At 44.5% G+C, this 25,742-nt stretch overlaps 1 protein-coding gene across 4 annotated transcripts; it reads right to left on the reverse strand.

Annotated features, from left to right (window-relative positions):
• Window positions 1–439: 439 nt before the first annotated feature.
• LOC118402451 (nucleolar transcription factor 1-A-like) lies at window positions 440–16,686 on the reverse strand. 4 transcript variants are annotated; one of them, XM_035800662.1, is made up of 20 exons: window positions 16,491–16,686; window positions 11,442–11,548; window positions 10,946–11,127; window positions 10,697–10,780; window positions 10,265–10,420; window positions 9,936–10,000; window positions 9,589–9,709; window positions 9,326–9,436; window positions 8,898–9,019; window positions 8,395–8,536; window positions 8,022–8,063; window positions 7,763–7,900; window positions 7,212–7,373; window positions 6,760–6,888; window positions 5,597–5,682; window positions 4,629–4,818; window positions 4,298–4,345; window positions 1,863–2,003; window positions 1,170–1,262; window positions 440–990 (listed from the first exon to the last, which is right to left on the reverse strand). In XM_035800662.1, exons 2-20 carry the CDS (start codon window positions 11,500–11,502, stop codon window positions 916–918), a joined length of 2,148 nt encoding a protein of 715 aa, XP_035656555.1. In that variant the 5' UTR covers window positions 11,503–11,548; window positions 16,491–16,686; the 3' UTR covers window positions 440–915. The 4 variants fall into 4 exon arrangements, with proteins under 4 accessions (XP_035656555.1, XP_035656558.1, XP_035656557.1 ...); XM_035800665.2 differs by having other exon boundaries at window positions 7,787–7,900; window positions 16,491–16,663; XM_035800664.2 differs by having other exon boundaries at window positions 6,778–6,888; window positions 16,491–16,663.
• Between the last annotated feature and the right edge of the window lie 9,056 nt (window positions 16,687–25,742).

Consider the following 25,742-nt stretch of genomic DNA (forward strand, 5'->3'; position numbering starts at 1 on the left):
AACGGCATGCATAGAAATAGATCTACTGCTTCTTAGACTTGCTTTCAGTGAGTGGTGGATCTGTAACGTGAATTTGGTCAGCTTGCTCAGAAAGGGATACTTTTGCAATGTCAAATACTGAAGCTTAATACATACAGGTACTACAAATTGTTTAGGGAAATTAACTACAGCCAAGGTTAGTGGGGGAAAGTATAGCTGGATCGTCCCTTCGTAGAAATGTCATGCCCAAGTCTGAAGCTCTTACCAGTCAAGTCGTGGATGCATGTAATTTCCTGACAGAGCTCAGGAATGATAAGACTAGTTTCCCACTACGTACTTGGTTATGGCTAGAAGTAGTGTACTATATGGAATAGGCTGCCATTTCAGTTGCTGAGCATACTTCTTACATTAACGCTCTATAAATAAACATCAACTAACGGTGGAAATCACACAAGAAGAATTCACAAGAAAAAAAGTGCATTTTATTTTAGAGGGTTTGACCAGATGTTTCAATGTAGGGAAAGCAGCAACAGTCCTTCCTCTGCACGGACTGTTAGGACAAAAAACTCCTCAATATGCCCCTCCCAGTCAAAAACTCTAGAAACCAGTCTTGTTCAAAAACATTTAAAAAAGCCTCAACCGCTTTAATTAGAAATGTCCTTAAGTTTAAAAAAAAAAATTGCAACAAGTTCATAAAACACCTAGAAAGGCATTGAACGCGTAACAGCCCCTGTAAAAGATCTCGTCCCAGTTGAATAGAAGTGCTCCAGGCCAACAGGGGGAGCATGACTTCCTTTCCTCCCTTTATTTTGTCTCATTTCTCCTTGTGAGAAAGAGGTGGGAGCAGCCTGTGTGAGAGCGATTTGATGACGCCGCTGTAACTGAGCCTGACTCGCGAGGAGGTGTGTCCCGCACAGCCCCTCCTATTGGGGGGGGCTAATCTGAGTCCGAGTCACTGCTGTCCTCTGAGGAAGAGCTGCTGGAGCCCTCGGATGGGTCGTCGTCGTCATTCTAGAGGATAGTAGAACATCTGGGTCAAATCCATTTTACTATTAGTGCGGTGATTGATTTAGCCTAGTCCAATCAGATCTCTCAAAATGCAAACTCAGGTAAACTAAGCACACATCAACTACTTTATATTTTGCCTATGTATTTGACCCAAGTCTACACTAAAGCATAGTGCTGTTCACCTCATCTTCGCTGTCGGAGCTGCCAGACGATTCTTCATCATCAGAGTCTGACGAGTCCGTCTTATCATCCTCGTCCGAGTCAGACGTATCCTGCTGGAGAGCAGGTAACGGGTCTTTACCGCAAACTCACACGTTTACAGAATGGTGCACAGCATATACATTTATAACAGCACATGGAATACACAATTACAGGACAAACATGATAGCATAACAAATACCTTAAGATGACAAGTTAAACACACAAACTAAAAACATACTGACGTAAAAGCATGTAAGAGTAATCGGTGTCACACTCCAACTGCCGCAGACTGAGCCTTAATCACAGTAAGGACGACTAAAGCCCACAGAGGAATCCAGGTCTTGATGATCTACCTTAACTCGGTACTGGGAGCCCCCTGGTTGCATGTTTTGGTTTTTGCCATAGCACTACACAGCTGATTCAAATAATTATACTGTTTAGCACCTGGGGGGCCCCTGGATCAAGTATGGGGGCCCCTGGATCAAGTATGGGAACACCTGCTTTAACTAATCCTAAACCATTAAAATTGCAGGAGCCCACACACACAGCACAGGGTACCACAGTCTGACCACCACCCATGCAGCTGCCTCAAAGTCTGAGTGTTTGTGTGTAAGTGTGACTAAAGCTTCTCTGTGTGTGAGAGAGAAGCAGTCTGGCGAGAGCGGCGGAGTTACCTTGGCCCGGTACGCCATGGCCCGCTTGCCCCCTCCGACCTCTACTGCGGCTTTGGCACCTACCACCTTCCCCTTCACTGTCGCCATCAAACACACCTTGGCCCCCTGGGCGCCCCGCGCCTTGGTGGTGCTCTGTCGTTTCTGCATGCGGGGGGGGGGGATGAATAGATGGAGGAAGGTGTGGAGGGAGAGAACAAAGAGGGAGAACAGGGCGGCAAGGATGGAGGGTGGGCAGAGCACACAAACACGGTTCAAAGCTCAAAGCAATGATGATTAGTAGCTAGATGCTAATATGGTTACGTTTTTACCCCCCATTCAAATGCAGTAACGTTAGATGCTTGTGCTTGACAGATAGTCACTACTGCAGTCACATCATCCAAGACAGAACAAGGCAATTTCATTTACTCATCTAAATCAAATATATTTGGTGTCAGCTTTTAGTACTCCAGCTACAGAGAAGAGTAGCCATGGAATATGAAGGATGTGAATGGGGAATACAACTATAATAGCATTAGTGATAAGGGTTATAGCAGGAGTATGAAGTTGCACCATCGAGCTGCACCATCGAGAGCATCCTGACTGGTTGCATCACTGCCTGGTATGGCAACTGCTCGGCCTCCGACCGCAAGGCACTACGGAGGGTAGTGGGTACAGGCCAGTACATCACTGGGGCCAGGCTTCCTGCCGTCCAGGACCTCTATACCAGGCGGTGTCAGAGGAAGGCCCTAAACATTGTCAAGCACAGCAAGCAGGAGCACCAGGTCCAAAAGGCGTCGTAACAGATTCTACCCCATAAGATTCCTGGGGCGGCCCAGTGGTTAGAACGTTGGGCCAGTAACCGAAAGGTCAGCTCGGGGATTCGATCCAGCAACAAGGTAGAAATCTGTCATTCTGCCCCCCCCTCTTTTAGGCTGTTGCTACTCTATGCAGTCACTTTAACTCTACCTACATGTACATATTACCTCAATTACCTCAACCGGTGCCCCCACACATTGACTCTATACTATATACCCCCTGTATATAGCCTCACTATTGTTATTTTACTGCTGCTGTTTAATTATTTGTTACTTTTATTTTAAAAAATATATACTTAACCTCTTGATTGTAGGGGGCAGTATTTTGATGTTTGGATGAAAAACGTACCCAAATGAAACTGCCTATTTCTCAGGCCCATAATCTAGAATATGCATATAATTGTCAGATTATGATAGAAAACACTCTAAAGTTTCCAAAACTATCAAAATATTGTCTGACCCAACCAGGAAGTGCTGTTTTTCCTGAAACCTCTCTGTTCCATTGGATGCCTTCCCTCCATTTAAAGGGATATCAACCTGATTCCTTTTCCTATTGCTTCCCACATGGTGTGAACAGTCTTTAGACATAGTTTCAGGCTTTTATTCTGAAAAATTAGCAAGAAGGATCACATCGTGTCAGTGGATGGCTGGGTGCCAGCAGAGTTTTGCATGCGCAACAGCTTGGAGCAGACATTATTAATTTTACTACTTTTCTGACTTGTGACAAATCTACTTTGCTGCTAGCTATTTGTAATGTTTTGTCTACTGAGAGAGATGTCCTAACATAAACGCTTGGATAGCTTTTGCTGTAAAGCTTTTTTGAAATCTGACATGCCAGGTGGATTAACAAGCTACGCTGTGTTTTGCTATATTGCACTTGTGATTTCATGAAAATTTAATATTTTTTGTAATTTAATTTGAATTTGGCGCTCTGCAATTCAGCGGATGTTGACAAATGATCCCGCTAACAGGATTTTAACACTTATTTTTCGTAACTGCATTCTTTGTTAAGGGCTTGTAAGTAAGCATTTCACCTGTTGTGTTCGGCATATGTGACAAATACAATTTGAAGGGTTATAGCATGAATGTATGTTTGCCAGCAGCATACCACCCTGCATACCACTGCTCCTGGTCAGTCCCTGGATGGGAGAACAGATGCTGCTGGAAGTGGTGTTGGAGGGCAAGAAGGAGGCACTCTTTCCTCTGGTCTAAAAAAATATCCCAATGCCCCAGGGCAGTGATTGGGGACATTGCCCTGTGTAGGGTGCCATCTTTCGTATGGGACGTTAAACGGGTGTCCTGACTCTCTGAGGTCATTAAAGATCCCATGGCACTTATCGTAAGAGTAGGGGTGTTAACCCCGGTGTCCTGACTCTCTGTGGTCACTAAAGATCCCATGGCACTTATCGGAAGAGTAGGGGTGTTAACCCCCGGTGTCCTGGCTAAATTCCCAATCTGGCCCTCAAACCATCACTGTCACCTAATAATCCCCAGTTTACAATTGACTCATTCATCCCCCTCCTCTCCCCTGTAACTATTCCCCAGGTCGTTACTGTAAAGTTTGGGGCATTGTATATGAAGTGCTATCTTGAATGAGGGTTGAGTGGGATGTCAATAACATATGATGAGAGTGCAACTCACTGTGGTGGAGAACTCTTTATAAACAGCTCGCTCCTGGGGAGAGAGAGACTGAAAAGAGAAAGAAAGAGGGAAAAATAGTAAGGGGGAAGAAATGACTAAATAAATTCTGTTAAGACTAATTTCTTCCAAAGGCTCTGATAAAATCATTAAACAGTTGAAATTATGTTATGAGAATAAAACAAGGGTTATAAGTTTGCGTCGTGTATCAATGTCGCCTTACGCAATCTGTCTCGTTCAGTTTGATTTTTTTTTAATGCTTATTTGATTATTCACCTTCGGAAAGTTGCCTAACAAATAGTCATTATTTGACCCAAAGATTACCCTCCCTTACCTTGACCCAAGCCTCCAGCTCGGCCTTGTACTCAATCTGCAGCTCCTCCACCAGCTTCTTGTACTTGTCCTTGTGGCTCTGGCTGAGTTTGTGCCAGCGCTTGCCGATCTCCACCATGCGCTCCTTCAGGCTGAAGTGGTTTAGCTCGCCGTTGGTCAGCAGCTCCTGGGAGAACATCTGGTAGCCGCTCCTGCGGAGAAAGAGGGAGAGGGAGAATGGTTTAATTCAGGATTAATTACACCCACAGATCAGTCAATACAAACTAAGGGTGTGAACGTTTAAATTAAATGTAATACTTAACATTAAGAAAAAAAAACTAAAACAGAATTGTTTAAAAAAAATGTAATCACAGTGCAGTTATCACAAAACGACCACTAACAGGTCCCACTCCTCATCCTAAAGGGAAATATTTAACAAAATAGGCCTACCTAACGCAACAACGCTGTAATATTAGTGGGGATATGCAGCATCTTTCAAATTATTTGCCACAGATACAAAGCACTACACACATCTTTAACAAAGCGCTGATTCCAGAAATTATTGCAGTTGATATGCGGCCAAATGAAAAGGACTGCCAAAGCCCATTTGAGCCTCGCGCTACTGAAACAGGTGCGTCTCTCTCAGCATTGTTCACCATTACTCCGATTTCAACAAGGTGTTTATTCTCTTTATAGTGAGAGTTGAGACATACAGCTAGCATCATTAGAAAGCAACAATTATTCCCCTTTTAACCAGTAGATACCCACATTTGGTGCTTGTTTTATTTTGCCCTGTGTTTCATTTGTGAGTTTAAACTTAGTGGGATTTTGTTAAACATGATAAGACATTTGGGTAAAAGGGACTGAGCAAATAGACAGAGAAAATGAAAAAGAACATGGGCCAGGATAAGCCAAGAAAAGAAACCCTATGATAACAAGACACCAGTAATAGCAATAACACTCAAAAAGAGTCAGCGTGTGGACACTCACACTGGTGGCTTCTTGGGCTCCCCTTCAAACTTGGGTTTCCTCTGGCCTGCTCCTGACTGGGGCATTCTAGACTCCAACAATTCCCTCTGTGGGAGAAGAACTGTCATTACACCACGAGCACAGTCCCCACACACACACACACACACACACACACACACACACACACACACACACACACACACACACACACACACACACACACACACACACACAGGTGTACTGTATATGTCAAACAATTGGAATACGGGGGCTCCATTGTATCGGGCAAATTAAATCAAGTATTTGAAAGTATTTGACCCAGGTCAGCAATGGGGTTAATGGGTTAATGCCCATTAAAATTACACACCGGGACAGTTGAATGGATAATCAATAGAAATACACATTACATACTTTTTACCCCTTTTTCTCCCCAATTTCATGGTATCCAATTGGTAGTTACAGTCTTGTCTCATCGCTGCAACTCCCGTACGGACTCGGGAGAGGCGAAGGTTGAGAGCCACGCGTTCACCGAAACACGATCCAACCAAGCCACACCGCTTCTTGACACAATGCTTGCTTAACCCGGAAGCCATCCACACCAAAGTGTCGGAAGAAACACCGTCCACTTGGCGACCGTGTCAAGAGTGCATGCGCCCGGCCCGCCACAGGAGTCGCTAGAGTGCGATGGGACAAGGACATCCCTGCCGGCCAAACCCTCCCCTAACCCGGACGAAGCTGGGCTAATTGTGCGCCGCCCCATGAGTCTCCAGGTCACGGCCAGCTGCGACAGACTCGAACCAGGATCTCTAGAGACACAGCTAGCAACTGCGATGCAGTGCCTTAAACCACTATGCCACTTGGGAGGCCCTCACATTACATACTTCAACAGTGTGCAAACAGTGACATCCAGCAAACAAACACGCAAAAGACTCTGGTACAGAAAGCAGAAGAAACAAAGAAGAACAAGAAAAACTGAGATCACGCAAACGCATTCAGACGGGACGGATCCACCAACTCCATACTCCGTCGGGGGTAGCTTGGAGAAGGGTGTGCAACGAAGAGGGATGGTGGAGAGAGAGGAAAGAGAAAGGCAGGGGAGGGCGACCAACATTTTGACATTTCTTCAGCACAACCGAAGAAGACAGCGGTCAAAACATCTGCGGTCAAAACATCTGGTCACTGACCACGGGCCGGTACTGAACCTCGTATCGCTTCTGGTCATCGGCCGCCTTCTTGATCCACGGGATCTTCTCCTTCTTCTCCATGGCCTTCCAAGCCGACTCCATAGCACTCTGGGCCTTCTTGCGGTCACTCTAACCCCAAGACACAGGACACAGCATTTTTAAACCTTAGGACTCTATGGATTAAAACGCATCCCTAGATGCAGTACGGCAGGAGTCTTCAACTGGCGGCCCGTAGGCCACAACAGGCCCACGAGCCAATTTGAATTGACCCACCAAGGTTTACCGTGTTTAAAAAAATGTTTTAAAGTTATGTTGTTGGAAAGATAACTACTTTGATATAAATGTAAAACACTAAAACTAGAAAACTATAAAAATGTATATGGACCTACAGTTTATAAAAAAATGTTTTTTATCTAGGGCTGTTTTGCGGACACAAAATGCTGCTCGCTCACCCTGTACTTGGCCAGGTAGTCTCCTATGACGCTCTGTTGCCACATTTCCTCGGCAGTCTTGGGCGTCTCGGGGATTTCGGTCCTCTTCTTGCCGTCGCGCTTCTCTTTCGCCGTCAGGCCAGCGTGCACCCAGTGCTCCAGCTCAGCTTCGCGACAGCGCTCCTGAAGGAATGCGATAGAGACAAACCTGGCGTCAATCCAGGTGACATATACATTGTGTACCTAGTACACTTTTAAAAACAGAGGAGGCTAGTGTGAGGAGAAATAGGAGGACGTGCTCATTGTAATGGATATCAAACTGTGTTTGAAACGGTTCCATTTTTCTATTACAATAAATCCGTCCTCCTATAGCTCCTTCCACCAGCATCCACTGCTTTAAAATGTAAACGATCCACCCTCACTGCATCTTAACAGCTCAAACATCCCCATGACCCGACATATGAACCGCTTAGTAAACCTTACTTGTGCCTGACCAGGTGAAAAAAAAGTGTTCACTGTAACTTAGAAAGCTATATCCCAACTTGCCAAGTGGCTGATAGGTGGTGACATACCTGTTGTAGTTTTGTGAGACCCACCTTGGCGGAGGGGGACTTGGCTCCATGCGGGCTGCCAGCAGCCCCCATGCCCAGCCGCGAGCCCCCCAGCTTCTCCTCCGTCATCACGCGGTCCCTCTCCTCCTCTGGGAGACTCTGGGGAAACAGAACCGACAGAGGCTTTCATAGACTTCCACTTCTAAAACTCAGGTCAGCTAAGCATGTGTAGTGTGATATGTACAGTACTACAGATATGGTTATATTCAGTTCTACTTACCTCTAGAAACCGCTGTAGGTCAATTTCATACTGCTTCTTTTTCTGTTGCCAGAAACACCGACAGGGGTGAAAGAAAGAGCATTGCTCAGATTTGTGAATGACAAAAAAACTACTATGTTATCATGACAGAAATCATTTTAAACCTTCACAACACTTCTATAAACAGGTATTTATCTATATTTTCTGCTTCCCAGAAGCAGCATGACAGCAAAAAACAAACAATTGAAATCAATTGATTCAATCAATTCAAAATACTTGAAGCGGCTATTAAAAAGAAGCAGAGGACCAAGTCCAGGACTTGTTTACGAAATGAAAAAATAAAATACTGGTGTTTCATTGCATTTCCTCATGAACGGAGCTGAACAAGACTGACCTGCTCACAGCGTTTCTGAAACATGTCCTTCTCCTTCTGCGTCATCACCTTCCACTGCTTACTGCACAGCACCATACGCTCCGTACTGGGAACATCCTTCATGTTCACCATCAGCTCGGCACAGTATAGGGAGTAACCGTTCCTGAAGACCCGAAAACCATTAGCTCAGCGCCATAGAATTCAACTACACCACAGGTCTTTAAACCCCACAGAAACCAAGAGCTAACTTAATGTTTGCAAATAAATAAAGGATCTCCTATCCATAATCTCTGGATTTAAAAAAATTACAAGGGCAAAAATCCCTTTTGGTCTTTACAGAACTGCCTCGAGACCACATGGGTCTGGCAGTGGTAGCGCTGCCGACACTGGACCACATATTTCCTGGCGACAGGGGGTTTGAGCGCCACCTCAGTCGCTTTTCTGTGCCCTTATACATTCCTCTACCTCTCCACTTGCCCACTATTCTTTCATTCAAATAATGTGACTCCGATCAAGCGACTTACGGCGGTGGTTTGGTTGGCCTGCCGTCGAACTTGTCCTTGAGCTGCCGCTCGGCTTTGGTGAGGACGGACTTGACGTGCTCTTCAGCATCTGGATGGGCCTCTTGGTAGACCTTCATACTGCCCTGTAGCGAGAACCATAGATTCAATCAAACGTTTTGGTCGACAATGAGAAATTATGGACAATTTCTCCTCATCAAGACTTAATAATCTGTGAAATTGTAATTGATTGCGACTTTCCTAAAAGGGATTAAATACTATTTATTTAGAAATGTGCATGTTACTCTCTAGCCAGTGTATATCACACATGATGAAATTGTGCTGGTTTACTCTACCAGGAAAAGGTAGTAAAGGATTACCAAGTTGTGTCCTGACGAGGTTTTTATTTCTATTGAATATTTACTCTTGACCCTTCACCTCTAACCTCTTACCGCATAGTCTTTCTGCAGCTCCAGGGCCTTGCTGATCCATTTTAGTCTCTTCTTGTCTGAGAGCTGGGACCACTGTCTCCTCAGAGCCTCCTTCAGCTCCTTTTGGCTCACCTGGTAACCCCAGAGAAAGGAAAGGCATTCACCACAAAGGACTCCAACAGGGACATTTTCTTTTGAGGGTGAATTAATGGAAGCACAACACTCAACAGTTCCATTCAGCAAAATCCCAGACTTAGCTGGATGGGTCCTCTGCAAACACTCACATCAGGGTGGAGCTTCATGTAGGTCTTCTTCTCATGGTTGTACCACAGCTGCTGGGGCGTCTTGGGCTTCTCAGGGAGGTCCGACTTCTTTCTCTCCTCGATCAACTCCGGGTGGTCCTCTCTGGACGTGAACAAGAGCAAAGACATTAAGGCAGCTGTATATGGGTGGTATACCCTTTCAACAAACAGATAGAGGGGTGATCACCTGCAGGGTTTGTTTTCTTCCAAGGGAAATTAGTCAGCTTTGGAAAGTGTTGGTTATTATCCAGTAGAGGAAGTTAATTTGGCCACCGAACACTTAGTAACTTGTTATAACCGGTTTGAAAGAGACAGAAAATGCCACTCACTTGAATCGGGCCATATTCTTCTCAAATGACTCCTTCTCTCGCTGAAACTCTGTGATGTACTTTTGCTGTGGGGAACAGAGAGTAACCCTCAGTGAATTAGCTATTAACTGAAAAACTAACAGAGCTGCTACAATTGAAGATGTGTAGCTGTACAGAAAGCAATCAAATTTGAAACAAGAAAAGAAAGTAATTCGTTCTGGTGAGTGTATTCACATACCACTCTCAGTTTTCTATACAGTGATGCCATGTTTAGAGGCGACAGCTGCTTTGAACTAAATAAAGATGATCCCAAAGGCATAATGAAAGAGCAGAGTAGAGTTGACCATCACCTTTTTCTTGTCTGGGAGCTCCTTGTATTTCTTGGACAGAATCTTGGTGAGGTCAAGGTTGCTCATCTCCGGGTGGATCTTGGCATACTTGGCTCGCTTCTCCATGAAGAACCGGAAATACGGCGTAAGGGGTTTCTTTGGGAAGTCTGGGTGTGTCTAACAGGGTGGAAAACAGAACAATTGCCATTCATACGGTAGAAGGCGTGAGATTGGCAACAGTATTGTGAAATAACAATAACAAATAACCCTAGTATTTCATGGAATGTCACGAGTACAAGGTCAAATGTCACGAGTACAAGGTCAAATGTCACGAGTACAAGGTCAAATGTCACGAGTACAAGGAGGTCAAATGTCACGAGTACAAGGAGGTCAAATGTCACGAGTACAAGGAGGTCAAATGTCACGAGTACAAGGTCAAATCTGATTCTTTACCTTCAATTTCTTCCCTTTGTAAGGGTTCTTCACAAACTCAATGACGTCGACTATGAGCTCTGTCATAGTCCTAAACTTCCGCACCTGAAGACAGTATCAAATAGATAAAAAACAGAAATTCTGTTGTAAACATTTTCATAGTGCCATTTTTCCAGTAGATAGAGACGACAGACTGTGACACTCTTCCCTCCACACAGAAAATAGATTTTCTGATTTTGTGATTGGCTGAAATTGTGATTGGCTAACCACCTCAGTAGACACCTTCGCCCACTTCTGTTTGCACATGTCGCCGGTGAAGTCTCCGAAGCAGACCTTCTCCCAGTCAAAGTGGGACTCGGTGGTTTTGTATTTCATGGCATCACCATCAGGCAACAGGCTCTGAATCCTCTCCAAAAGAGTGAGGCAGTCCTCCTTACTCCAAGCATCCACAACTAAAACAGACAAACATCAAGCAACATCAAAGGTCATGCGTTTCACTTCTTTTGACTGACCCCTTCAGTAGACACAATAAACCTCAAGCTGACCCTGGAATAGATAAACAACTGACAGACATAAGTAAGCAAATGTCAAACACATTGATCTTTCAAAGTCAACCAGAATTCAAACACAATATTACAAGATAAAAACATACACCTACATGTAATTACATAAGCATGAAGGAAGGATACACAAAATTACAAAACTATGACTAGAAGAAATGATATAGCTTGTGGTTGACGAATGGTGGTTTGATTATTTGACCTACCTGGCTCGGTTTTTATCTGAATGGTCTGGGAGGCAGAGGGCACACTGCTGCTGCCATTCATGGTGCAGCGTCTGTGGGCAGCTCAACTGACCCGATTCCTAGATAATCTGGAACCACAAAATCAAAGCAATCTTTGTCACAGGTGCCGAATACGTGTAGACCTTGCCGTGGAATGCTGACTTACAAAATATTGACCAAATAAACTAAAGTAAAAAATAATTAAAAAGTAACGAGGCTATATTACAGGGGGTACCGGTACAGAGTCAGTGTGCGGGTTACAGGTTAGTTGAGGTCATTTGTACATGTAGGCAGATATTCCAATACGTAAAGATTGATCTACACACGATTTCTCAAATTCAAGAACTGACTTTTGACGTTCCAATCGTTATCCTATGTCCACGACTAAATATGTTCAAAAACATTGACACGGAGAGGGTGCACGTTATGCCAATTATTCAGCTGACGTCTTCACTACAAGTAAGCTAACCAATAGGCCATGCAGTTGCCATGGGGTGGTCCTAATGTTTGGCACACAAGTTTCCCCTTGGCAACTTCAGACTATAGGCATACACTCTTAAAACGACCATGATGCGTTATGAGCACAACCAGATGAAGAATCCCTGTCAGTCTGCCATCCGAATTTGCTGCAAAGTTGTTTTTTTTTACCTTTATTTAACCAGGCAAGTCAGTTACAAATTCTTATTTTCAATGACGGCCTGGGAACAGTGCTGCCTGTTCAGGGGCAGAACGACCTTGTCAGCTCGGGGGTTTGAACTCGCACTTCCGGTTACTAGTCCAACGCTCTAACCACTAGACTACGCTGCCGCCCCTGCAAAGTTCTACTGCAGTAGCCTAGGTGAAGTCATAGTGTAGAACCCCTGTATATAAATACTATTATGTAACTTTTTAAAAATGTTTTACTTTAGTTTATTTAGTAAATAAATGTCCTATATTGACCTGCCCTCCAAATTTGCATCACCGCTATTTTGCAGCCCATTATACACCAAAGCCAGACTAAACCTTCAGCAGCCCACTAAATTGTGTACCCATTACCTGTAAGCTACAGTGGGCAAGGGACTATAAAGTAGACTATAGCATATCAGCATTATAGACCTATCCAACGGCTGTGTGAGGAGTGAAGCAGGGATAATTCGCAAACGTGTCTGTGGGAAGAGAAGCAATTCAAGGACCACTCCTGAGTGGCAAATCTGGTGCGGTCCATGAGGAGATGCACTACAGTACTTAGTATCTGGTGTGGCCACCAGCTGCATTGACTGTTACTTTTGACCCCCCTTTGTTCAGGGACACATTATTCCCTTTCTGTTAGTCACATGTCTGTGGAACTTGTGACAACAAAATCACAAAAATTATCAATGGAAATAAAATGTATCAACCCATGGAGGTCTGGATTTGGAGTCCGACTCAAAATTAAAGTGGAAAACCACACTACAGGCTGATCCAACTTTGATGTATTGTCCTTAAAACAAGTCAAAATGAGGCTCAGTAGTGTGTGTGTGTGGTCTCCACGTGCCTGTATGACCTCCCTACAATGCCGGGGCATGCTCCTGATGAGGTGGCGGATGGTCTCCTGAGGGATCTCCTCCCAGACCTGGACTAAAGCATCTGCCAACTCCTGGACAGTCTGTGGTGCAACGTGGTGTTGGTGGATGGAGCGAGACATGATGTCCCAGATGTGCTCAATTGGATTCAGGTCTGGAGAACAGGTGGGCCAGTCCATAGCATCAATGCCTTCCTCTTGCAGGAACTGCTGACGTACTCCAGCCACATGAGGTCTAGCATTGTCTTGCATTAGGAGGAACCCAGGGCCAACCGCACCAGCATGGTCTCACAAGGGGTCTGAGGATCTCATCTCTGTAACCTAATGGCAGTCAGGCTACCTCTGGCGAGCACATGGAGGGCTGGCGGCCCCCCAAAGAAATGCCACCCCACACCATGACTGACCCACCGCCAAACCGGTCATGCTGGAGGATGTTGCAGGCAGCAGAACGTTCTCCACAGCGTCTCCAGACTCTGTCACGTCTGTCACATGTGCTCAGTGTGAACCTGCTTTCATCTGTGGCGAATTTGCCAATCTTGGTGTTCTCTGGCAAATGCCAAACGTCCTGCACGGTGTTGGGCTGTAAGCACAATCCCCACCTGTGGACGTCGGGCCCTCATATCACCGCCATGGAGTCTGTTTCTGACCGTTTGAGCAGACACATGCACATTTGTGGCCTGCTGGAGGTCATTTTGCAGGGCTCTGGCAGTGCTCCTCCTACTCCTCCTTGCACAAAGGCGGAGGTAGCGGTCCTGCTGCTGGGTTGTTGCCCTCCTACGGCCTCCTCCACGTCTCCTGATGTACTGGCCTGTCTCCTGGTAGCGCCTCCATGCTCTGGACACTACGCTGACAGACACAGCAAAACTTCTTGCCACAGCTCGCATTGATGTGCCATCATGGATGAGCTGCACTACCTGAGCCCCTTGTGTGGGTTGTGGACTCCGTCTCATGCTACCACTAGAGTGAAAGCACCGCCAGCATTCAAAATGACCGAAACATCAGCCAGGAAGCATAGGAACTGAGAAGTGGTCTGTGGTCGCCACCTGCAGAACCACTCCTTTATTGGGGATGTCTTGCTAATAGCCTATAATTTCCACCTGTTGTCTATTCCATTTGCACAACAGCATGTGAAATGTATTGTCAATCAGTGTTGCTTCCTAAGTGGACAGTTTGATTTCACAGAAGTGTGATTGACTTGGAGTTACATTGTGTTGTTTAAGTGTTCCCTTTATTTTTTTGAGCAGTGTATATATATGATCACTGGTGACCAATGATCATAGGTTACAGAAATAATCCCTGATCTGACATGACTTGGTTGGTAGCCTAGCATAAAATCTATTTTCACACATCTATCAGTGATGTCTTCGAGGATGGGGGGAATGAAGGCTGCATAGGTTATCCCAAAACAGGGGCATCGTCTCCGTTTACAGGCTATGCATTCCTCTCAGCTATACCGCTAATTTAAGCTACTTGTTCATCGTATAGAGGCTAGTGTCTACTCTAGACCTGCAATAGGTTATAATAATGGACCGTAAAATTGCTCAGACAGGGCTTTACTATGCAAGCTGCACATCGCAGGGGTTCCGGGGCAGCCGATGTGCCTGGGATGCACAATCCTTCGACGCAATCCGTGCATTAGGCTACATTCACAAGACAATACGTTTAGGCCTATTGGGCTACTTCATTGGAATCGTACTAAAACACCATGACATTACGCAGATTTGTAAATTAACCATCCATTTCGACATGTTGGCTAGGCCTAGATGTTAGACTCTCTGTGCAAGGTGTTGGCATATAATAATAATAATAATAATAATAATAACATTGTAGTGCATATGCAGGGGATTGAGGATAACATTGTAGTGAATTTGAAGGGAAGCCTGTAGAGACTGATGCACACAACGCCATGGCTTCACAGTCAGTGACAGTACCATTCATTTTCAAAGGAATAAAGATGATTTAGAAAATTATCACAACAATATCAAAATCTCAATTTTACAGTGTAGAAAATGTGTCAATTAAAAACAGTTTTATATTATTCAATTTAAACAAGTGGATCAGAAAATAGAGAACGTAAGAGATTGAAACTAACATTATATGATTATACTTTAATCAGTGTATTAGATCATTAGACTAATAAGCGTTACATGGGCCCTCGCCCAAGTCCATCCTATCTATCCAACCTTTATCATATGAGAGAACATTGCGTAGCCTACTTCAGGGCAGTGGCACACAATATAATTGTAGGACCGATCAATGTTTTGTTTCAACGTGTGATTTTTCAATAGCAGCAGAATTATTTTCTATTGCAGATATGAAAATAAGGTCCTTATGCTTCCAAAACTGTACCGCGAGCGTGTGTTAATGTCCAGACCAATTAACTCCCGTACAGAAGACACCGAGGTCCAATGACCTCGGAGTCATGATCAAGGGACCGATTAGTTCCGCCGCCAGGCCATTTTTTCTGCTTATTTTCCATCGGGCCCCTAACCGAAAGCCTAACTAACCGCGACTGGCTTGGTATATAGGCTAGATAGTCTAGGCGGAGGGAGCGTTTTAGAGAAGGGAATAGAATGTTGGAACAGCTTGAACATTCCATGGCGGCGGGCTGAATCGAACTGCCAGAAAGCGCGCGACTACCCCCGTCCGTATCCCCCAATCGGTGGCGCAGCTGTGCACCCGACCGAGGCGCCGCTTTCTCCGTGTATAGGCTACAGTGTTATGGCCCGCTCATAAGGTCAAACTTCGGAACACGCAACAGATCCTCCAAACTTATTCGAGAACATAGGCAGGCCTACATTGCACACAAAAAAAACAACTTGCTACATGCATGCGTTTCCCATCTACCGTTACATTTAGGGAATATCTAAAACTATGAAAATATATCAAATGCTCATAATATACTGCATTCAAATATTTCGAGGGGACGTGGCATTGCTAATGTAATGTACTTCTATTTTGGAGTCAAGACTAGTCATAGCCTTATAAATTTGTCTTGGGAACACCGACCGTTTTCTGCTTCCTACCCCAGTAATGGCGCCCTTATTCCGGCAGGAGTCAAAACGCAGCTTCCGCTGGCAAGAAAAGTATTCTTACCGAACACATTTTTGAAAATAAAATTATATTATACCACGAAATGTTACATAAAAAAACGCTCAGTCGAATTAATTAGCAGCCTGGATGTGTAGGACACGTGCAGTTTGGTAGTATAATTCGTTATTTTGTGAAAAGTCGTTTTAATGGTATAAATTGGAGGAGATTGCACAATTAACTATCCATGTGGTTTTATAAGCTACCAAAAAGAGTAAGTGCACATTTCAGAAACGCTTATAAAGTGAGGATTTCCTGAAAAACAGATACGCGAGCGGGCGCATCTGTTTGCTCTTGCCCCAAAGCTCTCACTGCAGAGCCGCCATGAGTGTTACAAAGACTGGGGGAGACACGACTTGAAAATCGCTTATAACGTCGTCAAAACACAACTTTTCACTCACCTTTCGTGACAGTTAGAAACCAGCGTTGATACTAAAAATCAAGGTATTCGTGTTAATTATTTTAGGGCTGTTTAAGTGTCTATCTTTCAGCCGTAAACCCCAGGGAGTCAGGTTGAAACGGATCCGACAAAAGAAGCGTCTGTTTCGGTATGAAACTCCGCCCAACGCCGCAGGGGGAGGAACTCCAAGGGAAAACATGCGAGAAAAAAGGAGACAAAGACGGCAGTATTTCATAAGAAATTGTTTTATTGTGGTTCTGGAATATCTTTAATGAATAACGCATTTATTTTACACATTTTATCAATTTAAAATATTTTCGTTATTTGTTGACAATTCATGGTTGTATTTTATTCTTATATAGTGATTATCAATAGTGTCTTATTTTAAAATACTTAATTCTAACTAGACATTTATCTGCCACCCCCTTCATTTTAGCCAGAGTCCATGACTGCTAAACCGATTAGCCTGTCCTCGGGAATAACACGGGGCCTCAGAACAAGCCACAATGGGACTTGAGAGATCCAAGGATGGATGGAAAGTTTCATTCCAGGCTCGAATGCGAAAGGCAAAGGGAAAATAAATGAAACGTTCAAGGAGCCTATAGCCTTATAGCACTAGCAAGCCATATATTTGAATGCTGGTGTCCTGATAATATCCAAGGTCTTGTTTGCTAATGCCTATTCTGAAATGACAATTCTAGACCATGGACATACTTCACTTTTTCCTCAGTCCAGCCTTTAATGTAGGCTACCAACACCAGTAGTGTGCAACTGCAGCCAGAAATTCAGGGCATTCCTGCATGTGATCTAGAGTCCCATTGTGTCTCCTTTATGAACACCCCTCCCCCTTGCTTCCTGCATGAACGCCCCCCTTCGAGCACCCAGTGCAACTGCAGCAGGCAATTCGGAGCATTCCTCTTGAGCATCCAATTGGTTCCTTCATGAGCCCCCCCATGTCGAGTATCCTATTGGTTCCTGCATAAACACCCACCTTTGAGCACCCCATTGTTCCCCCCTCCCCACAAGCACAACATTTTCAGCTTGTGTGACATTTTTGAATATGGGTCAAAAGGGCAATAAAAGTATCTGAGTTTTTACACCGGTAGACAGTGTCCTTCGCTCCCACCTGCCCTCACCCTCGACATACGAGGCCGAGGACACTACCGGTCGCCCCTGCTTCATGTTAGCACAGCAGGCGGGAGGCTGCGACACCGTGTGCTAGCTTGCTAGTTAGCTAGCTAGCGCACGATGTTGCCCCCGCCTCCCGGAGAAAACTCGACAGGCGGGGCACAGCAGCTCAATAGTTAGCATGCGGTTTTGCCCCGTTCTGCTGTGTACCGGAGTCCTCCTTAGGACTAGCTGGCTAAACTAGAACACAGTGTCCTTCACTCCTGCCTGCCAAACACCTGCCATTGTTAACAGAACTGTGGAAAAACAGTGCCCAACCAGCGGGGGGGAAGGACACCGTCTACCGGTTGCTCACACCTCCCACTAGCACTACATGAGGGAGGCTGGGGCGACACCATGTGCTAAGATGCTAGTTAGCTAGCTAGCACACTGTGTCAGGCACAGATTTTTCCGGTACATAGCAGGCAGGAGCGAAGGACACTGCCTACTGGTTGTCCCCACCTCCTACTAGCATAGCAGGCGAGAGGCTTGGGCGACACCGTGTACTAACTAGTTTGATAGTAAGCGACACTGTGTGCTAGCTAGGTTGCTAGTTGACTAGCTAGCACACAGTGTCGTCCCTGCCTCCCACCTGCTGTCTACCGGAGTCCTCCTTAGGACTAGCTGGCTAAGCTTTAACAGAACTGCGGGAAAATAGTTCCCGACAAGTGGGAACAAAGGACGCTGTCTACCATTCTACAGCTAGCTAGCTACCGTTGTTGCCCCCACCCCTTCTTTTGTGCGGTTTATAGGCGACATCCAATGTTATTGTGAATTAATGCCACCTACTGTAGGACAGCTTACTGTAGGACAGCTGTGCTAACTAAAAAAAAAAAGATAAATACAAGTATAAATATGCAGAAGCAGGAATGGCCACATGCTGGAACGCCCAGAATTGCGGGCCCAATTGCACCCTCCTCACCAACACAGCCAACAGTGCCACAGAATTAAATGAAACTGGTTGAATAGATGGGGAAAGGAGAAGGCCTTCACTGGAATCCCACATCATCTAGTTGAGACTGGACGGTAATGATAACCGTAGGCCGGTAGCATGTCATGTGAAAAAGCTGCGATAGAGATCATTGAACAATTGAATTGTAAAGGCCTATGTAGCAGGCTATGGTATTTCAGGCAATGCAATTAAAGGTTATGAACCTATTCCTAGAAACGTCAAACATTTAACCTGTTGCACAGGCCATATAGACACTAGTCTAGAGCGCCTGGTTAAATCGTGCTTTGAAGCATTTTTTACATCTCTAAATGGTTAAACTATTGAGAAGTATGTCTTTTTTTTAAACTTTCCATGGTGTGAAAAGTATGAGCTACTACATTACACAAGCTGATGTTTTGACCACATGGAATTGGGGGGAAGTACACATCCTTTTCCCCTCGGGGTATGATTGGTTTGTCAGAATCTCCCTAGGAGAGGTGGGTGTGGAGTCAGGCGCAGGAGAGCAAGAATTCCAAGAAGGGCGTTTTATGACGCAACCCAAACCAATGACAGTAACACAAACAATCCCGCACAAAACTTAGCGGGTAGGGCGAGATGAAATACCCCACTGATAAGCTAAACTAGACACAGGTGAACACAAGACAGACAAAACCAAAGGAACAAGAAAAGGGATCGGTGGCAGCTAGTAGGCCGGCAATGACGACCGCCGAGCGCCGCCCGAACAGGAAGGGGAGGAGTCACCTTCGGTGGAAGTCGTGACATAGTTATGTTAGTGTAAAAGTTTATAGTCAAAACAATGACACGGTATCAATTGCTTAAAACATAAAAGTCACTGGCCAGTGTCCACACACCAATACACGTAAATATCAGCCAACGGTTGTCATTGTTGATATCGTATGGCGGGTCGTAATTCGTTGGAAGTTAATTAACAGAAAAAGTGGTTTATTCTCATTTCCTTGATGGCAGCCTCCCGAAATCACCATTCACCATTCCAAACTATAGATAGAAGCCTTCTACAAATGTTAATCTAACCAACCGTGAATAGGTTATTCCAAGCTAAATAGTGTAGATTTAAACAGCGCTACACCCCAAACGTTCGCCCCCGTTCTATTGATTTCAGCAGAGGCTCCTTGCCCATACATTGGCCATACAGAGACACCTCAGATTTGTTCAAATGTTTTAAATATGATTTTTGTTGTTGTTGTTTCTCTGTAATACTACTAGCCACCTAGCAACTTTACGAAGCTGGCTTTAGCTACTCCAGATAGGGTCCCAATTTCCTCATAATTAGCTACCAAGAAGCCAGCTCAGGCTATCAATCAAGTTAGTGTAGCTAGCATGTCTAACTATCTTAGCTGGCATACCTGCTGGCAAGGTTGTTAGACTTCAGAAAAGCAAGTAATTACTAGATATACTCAATAAGACTCACAGTCCTTTCAATGCAGAGAAGCATATTTAGTTTCTTTAAAAAATAACCATCCGTCAGGAGGATACAAGCAGCTCAAAATGTATGGTAAGATATTCAACAACCAAAAAAGTGTTTAAAAAATGCAAAATTCTCTACTCTATTCTCTATTCTCTCTAATTCTCTCTAATTCTCTATATTCTCTCTAATTCTCTCTATTCTCTCTAATTCTCTCTATTCTCTCTAATTCTCTCTATTCTCTCTAATTCTCTATTCTCTCTAATTCTCTCTATTCTCTCTAATTCTCTCTATTCTCTCTAATTCTCTCTATTCTCTCTAATTCTCTCTATTCTCTCTAATTCTCTCTATTCTCTCTAATTCTCAATTCTCTCTAATTCTCTCTATTCTCTCTAATTCTCTCTATTCTCTCTAATTCTCTCAATTCTCTCTAATTCTCTCTATTCTCTCTAATTCTCTCTATTCTCTCTAATTCTCAATTCTCACTAATTCTCTCTATTCTCTCTAATTCTCTATTCTCTCTAATTCTCTCTATTCTCTCTAATTCTCTCTATTCTCTCTAATTCTCTCTATTCTCTCTAATTCTCTCTATTCTCTCTAATTCTCTCTATTCTCTCTAATTCTCAATTCTCTCTAATTCTCTCTATTCTCTCTAATTCTCTCTGTTCTCTCTAATTCTCTCTATTCTCTCTAATTCTCTATTCTCTCTAATTCTCTCTATTCTCTCTAATTCTCTCTATTCTCTCTAATTCTCTCTATTCTCTCTAATTCTCTATTCTCTCTAATTCTCTCTAATTCTCTATTCTCTCTAATTCTCTATTCTCTCTAATTCTCAATTCTCTCTAATTCTCTCTATTCTCTCTAATTCTCTCTGTTCTCTCTAATTCTCTCTATTCTCTCTAATTCTCTATTCTCTCTAATTCTCTCTATTCTCTCTAATTCTCTCTATTCTCTCTAATTCTCTCAATTCTCTCTAATTCTCTCTATTCTCTCTAATTCTCTCTATTCTCTCTAATTCTCTCTATTCTCTCTAATTCTCTCTATTCTCTCTAATTCTCTATTCTCTCTAATTCTCTCTATTCTCTCTAATTCTCTCTATTCTCTCTAATTCTCTCTATTCTCTCTAATTCTCTATTCTCTCTATACGGAGGAAATAGCCCCCCTCCAGAACACCATCCTCACGTACTTTGGGCTGCATGATGCCCTTGGATGTCAGCATGATATTGATGGAAGTAATTAACAAAAAAAACACTTACCTCGTTGGTGACCCACTTGAATCAAAATGTAACACTTCAAAACGCAACAATTGTAAAGATTTTCCTGAGTTACAGTTCATGTAAAGAAATGAGTAAATTTAAATAAATTCATTAGGCCCTAATCGATGGATTTTACATGACTGGGAATACATATACATATGTTGGTGACGGATACCAAAAAAAGTTTGTGGTGTGGATCAGAAAACGAGTCTATATCTGGTGTGACCACCATTTGTCTCACACTTCTCCTTCGCGTAGAGTTGATCAGGCTGTTGATTGTGGCCTATGGAATGTTGTCCCACTCCTCTTCAATAGCTGTGCAAAGTTGTTGAATATTGGTGGGAACTGGAACACGCTGTTGTACACATCAATCCAGAGCATCACAAACATGCTAAATGGGTGACATGTCTGGTGAGTATGCAGGCCATGGAAGAACTGGGACATTTTCAGCTTCCAGGAATTGTGTACAGATCTTTACAACATGGGGCCGTGTATTATCATACTGAAACATGAGGTGATGGCGGTAGATTAATGGCACCACAACAGCCCTTTGGATCTCGTCATGGTGCATTCAAATGGCCATTGATAAAATGCAATTGTGTTCTTTGTCTGTAGCTTATACCTGCCCATACCATAACCTCACCGCCACCATGGGACACTGTTCACAACGTTGACATCAGCAAACCGCTCGCCCACACAACGCCATACACCCTGTCCGCCATCTGCCTGGTACAGTTGAAACCAGGATTCATCCTTTGAGAGCACACTTCTCCAGCGTGCCAGTGGCCATCGAAGGTGAGCATATGCCCAATGAAGTTGGTTAGGATGCTGAACTGCAGTCAGGTCGAGACCCTGGTGAGAGGACAACGAGCACATAGATGAGCTTCCCTGAGACGGTTTCTGACAGTTTGTGCAGAACTTCTTCGGTTGTGCAAACCCACCGTTTCTTTCCAGATGTGGAGGTCCTGGGTTGTCGTGGTTACATGTGGTCTGCGGTGAAGAAGCCGGATGTGGAGGTCCTGCGTTGTCGTGGTTACATGTGGTCTGCGGTGAAGAAGCCGGATGTGGAGGTCCTGGTTGTCGTGGTTACATGTGGTCTGCGGTGAAGAAGCCGGATGTGGAGGTCCTGGGTTGGCGTGGTTACATGTGGTCTGCGGTGAAGAAGCCGGATGTGGAGGTCCTGGTTGGCGTGGTTACATGTGGTCTGCGGTGAAGAAGCCGGATGTGGAGGTCCTGGTTGGCGTGGTTACATGTGGTCTGAGGTGAAGAAGCCGGATGTGGAGGTCCTGGGTTGGCGTGGTTACATGTGGTCTGCGGTGAAGAAGCCGGATGTGGAGGTCCTGCGTTGTCGTGGTTACATGTGGTCTGAGGTGAAGAAGCCGGATGTGGAGGTCCTGCGTTGTCGTGGTTACATGTGGTCTGCGGTTGTGAGGTCGGTTGAACGTACTACCAAATTCTCTAAAACAACATTGGAAGCAGATATGGTAAAGAAACTCTCTGGGAACAGTTCTGGTGGACATTCCTGCAGTCAGCATGCCAATTGCACGCTCTCTCAATACTTGAGACATATTTGGCATTATGTTCTGTGTCAAACACATATTTTAGAGTGGCCTTTTATTGTCCCGAGCACGAGGTGCACCTGTGTAATGATCATGCTGTTTAATCAGCTTCTTGATAAGCCCCACCTGTCAGGTAGATGGATTATCTTGGCAAAGGAGAAATGCTCACTAACAGGGATGTAAACCCATTTGTGCACACAATTTCAGAGAAATAAGCTTTTTGTGCGTTTTGACAATTTCTGGGATCTTTTATTTCAGTTCATGAAACATGGGACCAACACTTTACATGTTGCATTTATATTTTTGTTCAGTATAGCTATCTGTCCACTACAAATTTTAATCAGTGACGTACACATTAGATTCCGTGTTTTCCGTAGTTTCAAATCGATGAGTGATTTATTGCCACTTGACAATGTGTGTGCAGTTTGTTTATAAGGTGCTTGTTTAAAAAAATATCTAAGTAATACTATGACTATTGTTGCACATGTATTTGTAGATAGTACATTTCCTGTCTATGTTTTCAATTATCACAAACTGTTTCTGCATATTGGTTATTGATTTGGACACTTTAAAACTGTGTTTTGTTATTGGGCTATTTATCAATATTTCCTGTCAACAGGAAGCAGCATAATTTTCAACTTAAGTTTGAAGAATATACCAGAAATCACCATGCCTACGTACTCCGTTTATCGTCATCCACTTTAATTTGCCATGGACTCATAATACACTGCTCAAAATAAAGGGAACACTTAAACAACACAATGTAACTCCAAGTCAATCACACTTCTGTGAAATCAAACTGTCCACTTAGGAAGCAACACTGATTGACAATAAATGTCACATGCTGTTGTGCAAATGGAATAGACAACAGGTGGAAATTATAGGCAATTAGCAAGACACCCCCAATAAAGGAGTGGTTCTGCAGGTGGGGACCACAGACCACTTCTCAGTTCCTATGCTTCCTGGCTGATGTTTTGGTCACTTTTGAATGCTGGCGGTGCTTTCACTCCTGTGGTAGCATGAGACGGAGTCTACAACCCACACAAGTGGCTCAGGTAGTGCAGCTCATCCAGGATGGCACATCAATGCGAGCTGTGGCAAGGAGTTTTGCTGTGTCTGTCAGCGTAGTGTCCAGAGCATGGAGGCGTTACCAGGAGACAGGCCAGTACATCAAGAGATGTGGATGAGGCCGTAGGAGGGCAACAACCCAGCAGCAGGACCGCTACCTCCGTCTTTGTGCAAGGAGGAGCACTGCCAGAGCCCTGCAAAATTACCTCCAGCAGGCCACAAATGTGCATGTGTATGCTCAAACGTCCAGAAACAGACTCCATGAGGGTGGTATGAGGGCCCGATGTCCCCAGGTGGTGATTGTGCTTACAGCCCAACACCGTGCAGGACGATAAGCATTTGCCAGAGAACACCAAGATTGGCAAATTCGCCACTGGCGCCCTGTGCTCTTCACAGATGAAAGCAGGTTCACACTGAGCACATGTGACAGTCTGGAGACGCCGTGGAGAACGTTCTGCTGCCTGCAACATCCTCCAGCATGACCGGTTTGGCGGTGGGTCAGTCATGGTGTGGGGTGGCATTTCTTTGGGGGGCCGCACAGCCCTCCATGTGCTCGCCAGAGGTAGCCTGACTGCCATTAGGTACCGAGATGAGATCCTCAGACCCCTTGTGAGACCATATGCTGGTGCGGTTGGCCCTGGGTTCCTCCTAATGCAAGACAATGCTAGACCTCATGTGGCTAGAGTGTGTCAGCAGTTCCTGCAAGAGGAAGGCCTTGATGCTATGGACTGGCCCGCCCGTTCCCCAGACCTGAACAGACCTGAATCCAATTGAGCATATCTGGGACATCATGTCTCGCTCCATCCACCAATGCCACGTTGCACCACAGACTGTCCAGGAGTTGGCGGATGCTTTAGTCCAGGTCTGGGAGGAGATCCCTCAGGAGACCATCCGCCACCTCATCAGGAGCATGCCCAGGCGTTGTAGGGAGGTCATACAGGCACGTGGAGGCCACACACACTACTGAGCCTCATTTTGACTTGTTTTAAGGACATTACATCAAAGTTGGATCAGCCTGTCTCAGCCAGTATTTATGCTGCAGTAGTTTATGTGTCGGGGGGCTAGGGTCAGTTTGTTATATCTGGAGTACTTCTCCTGTCCTATTTGGTGTCCTGTGTGAATCTAAGTGTGCGTTCTCTAATTCTCTCTCTCTCTTTCTTTCTCTCTCTCGGAGGACCTGAGCCCGAGGACCATGCCCCAAGACTACCTGACATGATGACTCCTTGCTGTCCCCAGTCCACCTGACCGTGCTGCTGCTCCAGTTTCAACTGTTCTGCCTTATTATTATTCGACCATGCTGGTCATTTATGAACATTTATGAACATTTGAACATCTTGGCCATGTTCTGTTATAATCTCCACCCGGCACAGCCAGAAGAGGACTGGCCACCCCACATAGCCTGGTTCCTCTCTAGGTTTCTGCCTAGGTTTTGGCCTTTCTAGGGAGTTTTTCCTAGCCACCGTGCTTCTACACCTGCATTGCTTGCTGTTTGGGGTTTTAGGCTGGGTTTCTGTACAGCACTTTGAGATATCAGCTGATGTACGAAGGGCTTTTTTTTAATTTGATTTTGATTTTCCACTTTAATTTTGAGTGTGACTCCAAATCCAGACCTCCATGGGTTGATAAATTTGATTTCCATTGATCATTTGTGTGTCATTTTGTTGTCAGCACATTCAACTATGTAAAGAAAAAAGTATTTAATAAGAATATTTCATTCATTCAGATCTAGAATGTGTTATTTTAGTGTTCCCTTTATTTTTTTGAGCAGTATATTTTTATTTCAAACTTTGACGGTTAGTGACTGATACGTGATCTTTTTGGGTGTTTA

The sequence above is a fragment of the Oncorhynchus keta genome, chromosome 23, assembly GCF_023373465.1.
Source record: "Oncorhynchus keta strain PuntledgeMale-10-30-2019 chromosome 23, Oket_V2, whole genome shotgun sequence".
NCBI classification, from domain to species: domain Eukaryota; kingdom Metazoa; phylum Chordata; class Actinopteri; order Salmoniformes; family Salmonidae; genus Oncorhynchus; species Oncorhynchus keta.

Bases quoted from the DNA above. Each gene is read 5' to 3' on its own strand.
- LOC118402451 (XM_035800662.1), bottom strand. From the start codon at position 11,502: ATGAATGGCAGCAGCAGTGTGCCCTCTGCCTCCCAGACCATTCAGATA. The intron at 6,889-7,211 runs GTGAGCGAGCAG...TCTTGGGGTTAG, and splicing joins ACTACCTGGCCAAGTACAGG to AGTGACCGCAAGAAGGCCCA. The intron at 5,683-6,759 runs GTCAGTGACCAG...CTTCTCCCACAG, and splicing joins AGGTTCAGTACCGGCCCGTG to AGGGAATTGTTGGAGTCTAG.